The sequence below is a fragment of the Dromiciops gliroides genome, chromosome 5, assembly GCF_019393635.1.
Source record: "Dromiciops gliroides isolate mDroGli1 chromosome 5, mDroGli1.pri, whole genome shotgun sequence".
Classification (NCBI taxonomy): domain Eukaryota; kingdom Metazoa; phylum Chordata; class Mammalia; order Microbiotheria; family Microbiotheriidae; genus Dromiciops; species Dromiciops gliroides.
Genome location: NC_057865.1, coordinates 100832078 through 100834979, shown reverse-complemented (window position 1 = coordinate 100834979; position 2902 = coordinate 100832078). Strand labels below are relative to the sequence as shown.

Below are 2902 nucleotides of genomic sequence, written 5' to 3'. Positions count from 1 at the left end.
TATCTAGTCATATTTTTTGAAACTTGCTGCATGTGAACAAAATGGTAGTTATATCGCTGATGTTTAAGAAAAATATATATGATTTGCTTTCTCACTGGATATCCAGTGATCACCTTAAACGCATTATGTACAAAACAGAACTCATTATCTCTTCCCCTAAAGACTCCTATTATACTTAATACTACTGAGGGCAACACCATCCTCCCAGTCCCTCAGGCCCACAGCCTAGAAGTCATCCTGGATTCCTTACTATCTTTCACCCCCCACACACCCATATCCAAGCTGTTGCCAAGGTCTGCCGATTTTGTCTTTGCAATCTCTCTCACATATGCCCCCTTGTCTTCTCTGACACTGCCACCACTCTGGTGCAGGACCTCATCATCTCACCTTGAATACTGCAGTAACCTGCCTCAAGTCTCTTCCCATTCCAATCTATCCTCCATTCAATCATTGAACTTATTTTCCTAAAGTTCAGGTCTGATCCTGTCACCCCCCCCACACCCTTATGCTATAAACTCCAGTGGCTTCCTATTGCCTCCAGGAGCAAAGATAAAATCCTCTGTCTTATGTTCAGGGTCCTTTATATCCTTCCCTCCTCCTGCCTTTATAGTCTTCTTATCCTTCCTCCCCAACACAGGCTCTTCTATCCATGTAGTGGCCTCCTGGCTATTCTGTAAACAAGATATTCCATCTCTGGGCTCTGAGCATTCTCTCTGGCCATCCCCCATGCCTGGAATGCACTCCTTCCTCTCCTCCAGCTACTAGTCTCCCTGCCTTTCTTTAAGTCCCAACCAAAATCCCACATTTTATAGGAAGTCTCCTCCAAACCCTCTTAATTATAATGGCTTCTCTCTGTTAATTATTGACTATTTTTCCTGTATATAGTTTGTACTTACTCGTTTGCATATTGTTGCTCTCGTTAGATTGTAAGTTCCTTGAGGCAAAGACTGTCTTTTGCCTCTTTTGTATCCCCAGCACTTAGCACAGTGCCAGGCACATAGCAGGCATTTAATAAATATTTATTGAATTTAATTGCATCAAGTTTCATTTGAGTAAAACAAGGCCCAGGGAGATAAAGAGGCTTACCCAAGGTCACAGAGGCAATGAGGATCACAGTCAGGACTTGAATCCAGTCCTCTGATTCCAGAGCCAGAACTTGTTCCCCTGTTCCATGCTACTTTTGCTATTTGCCAGCAACAATTATCATCCTGTGCCTATATGAGCTCTATCTTACATTACATTTTCTTCCTCTTTTATCTTGGGTGCTAAAAATTAACCCTAATATCTCTAACACTGAGTGTTTTAAGAACTAAAAACCATAAGGAAGAGTGCCTAATCACTATCATTTAATTCAGTAAATAATCATGATTTAAAATCTTTATTTCTTACTATCTCTGTCACAGGAGCATGTGGGAAAATCAAACACTGATTACAGAGTTTATCCTTCTGGGATTTCCCATCAGGCCAGAGATACAGATATTCCTTTTTATACTCTTCTCCTTGTTCTATGCTGTCACTCTTCTGGGGAATGGCATCATCCTGGGACTCGTCTGCCTGGACTCTCATCTCCATATTCCCATGTACTTCTTCCTCTCACATCTGGCCATTGTTGACATGTCCTATGCCTCAAATAATGTACCCAAGATGCTTGCAAACCTACTGAACAAGGACAGAGTCATTTCTTTTGCTCCCTGCTTAATACAAATATTTTTGTATCTGGCCTTTGCTGGTGTGGAGTGTCTCATCTTGGTGGTGATGTCCTATGATCGTTACGTAGCAATCTGCCATCCCCTCCGATATACTGTCATCATGAGCTGGAGATTGTGTACTACTCTGACCATTGTTTCCTGGGCATTCAGCTTCCTTCTTGCCTTGGTCCATGTGGTTCTCATTTTGAGACTGCCCTTCTGTGGACCCAGGGAAATCAACCACTTCTTCTGTGAGATCCTGTCTGTGCTCAAGCTTGCCTGTACTGATACTAGACTTAACCAGAGTGTTATCTTTATAACCTGTGTGTTTGTCCTAGTTGGTCCTCTCTGTTTAGTATTGATCTCCTACATGCACATCTTCTGTGCCATCCTGAGGATCCAATCTGGAGAAGGAAGAAAGAAAGCATTCTCTACCTGCTCCTCCCACCTCTGTGTAGTTGGACTCTTCTTTGGCAGTGCTATCATAATGTACATGACCCCTAACTCCAGCCATCCTGAAGAGCAACAGAAAATCCTCTCTCTGTTTTATAGCCTTTTTAACCCTATGTTGAATCCTTTGATCTATAGCCTGAGGAATGCAGAAGTGAAGGGTGCTCTGAGCAGAGTGTTGGGTAAAGAAAAACATTCCCAAAAGATGTGACTTCAGCATAACGAGTTCCAATTCATTGGTATCCTTGCTGCTGTTTCATCCATCTTAGAATAAATCAAAGTTGTCTGATTTTTCTGATTTCAGAGACTCTATAGGTAGTTCCCTGTTTAGCTCCCAGAAACTTTATTTTTCCTTGCCCTAACACTGAGGACAGTGCTTTTCACCTAGTAGATGTTTTATAAACATTTGTCAAATAGATAACAATTGTTCTTACTGGTATTCTGGAAGACTGAATACTTTATCTTCCCAGAATAAAATATAAGCTAGTTGAGGGTGACAGTAGAAGAGTTAATGTTCACATGGTTACAAGAACAATCAACATGGTGCCAAAGAGCATGGAGAGAGGTCTTTTTCTTCCTTGGTACAAAAGAAGGAAAAGGTTTGGCTTAGGATTGGAAGGTTAAAAAATGAAGGGGAACTTTTAAGAAAGGACAATGATGACCAGAGAAACAAATGAATCAACTAAATTGTCAGAACCAAGATAGGTAGGAAAAGAAATAATGTAAGATATCCTGATAGAGACCTCCAAATGGATTAATGCATA

At 41.2% G+C, this 2902-nt stretch overlaps 1 protein-coding gene across 1 annotated transcript; it reads left to right on the top strand.

The window, feature by feature from the left end:
• Window positions 1–1386: 1386 nt before the first annotated feature.
• On the top strand, window positions 1387–2349 carry LOC122729239 (olfactory receptor 2A12-like). The gene has a single exon (XM_043967984.1). The coding sequence runs from the start codon at window positions 1408–1410 to the stop codon at window positions 2347–2349; it is 942 nt and encodes a 313-aa protein (XP_043823919.1). The 5' UTR covers window positions 1387–1407.
• Window positions 2350–2902: the final 553 nt, after the last annotated feature.

Excerpts from the sequence above, each read along its gene's own strand:
- LOC122729239 (XM_043967984.1), top strand. The coding sequence starts at position 1,408 with ATGTGGGAAAATCAAACACTGATTACAGAGTTTATCCTTCTGGGATTT.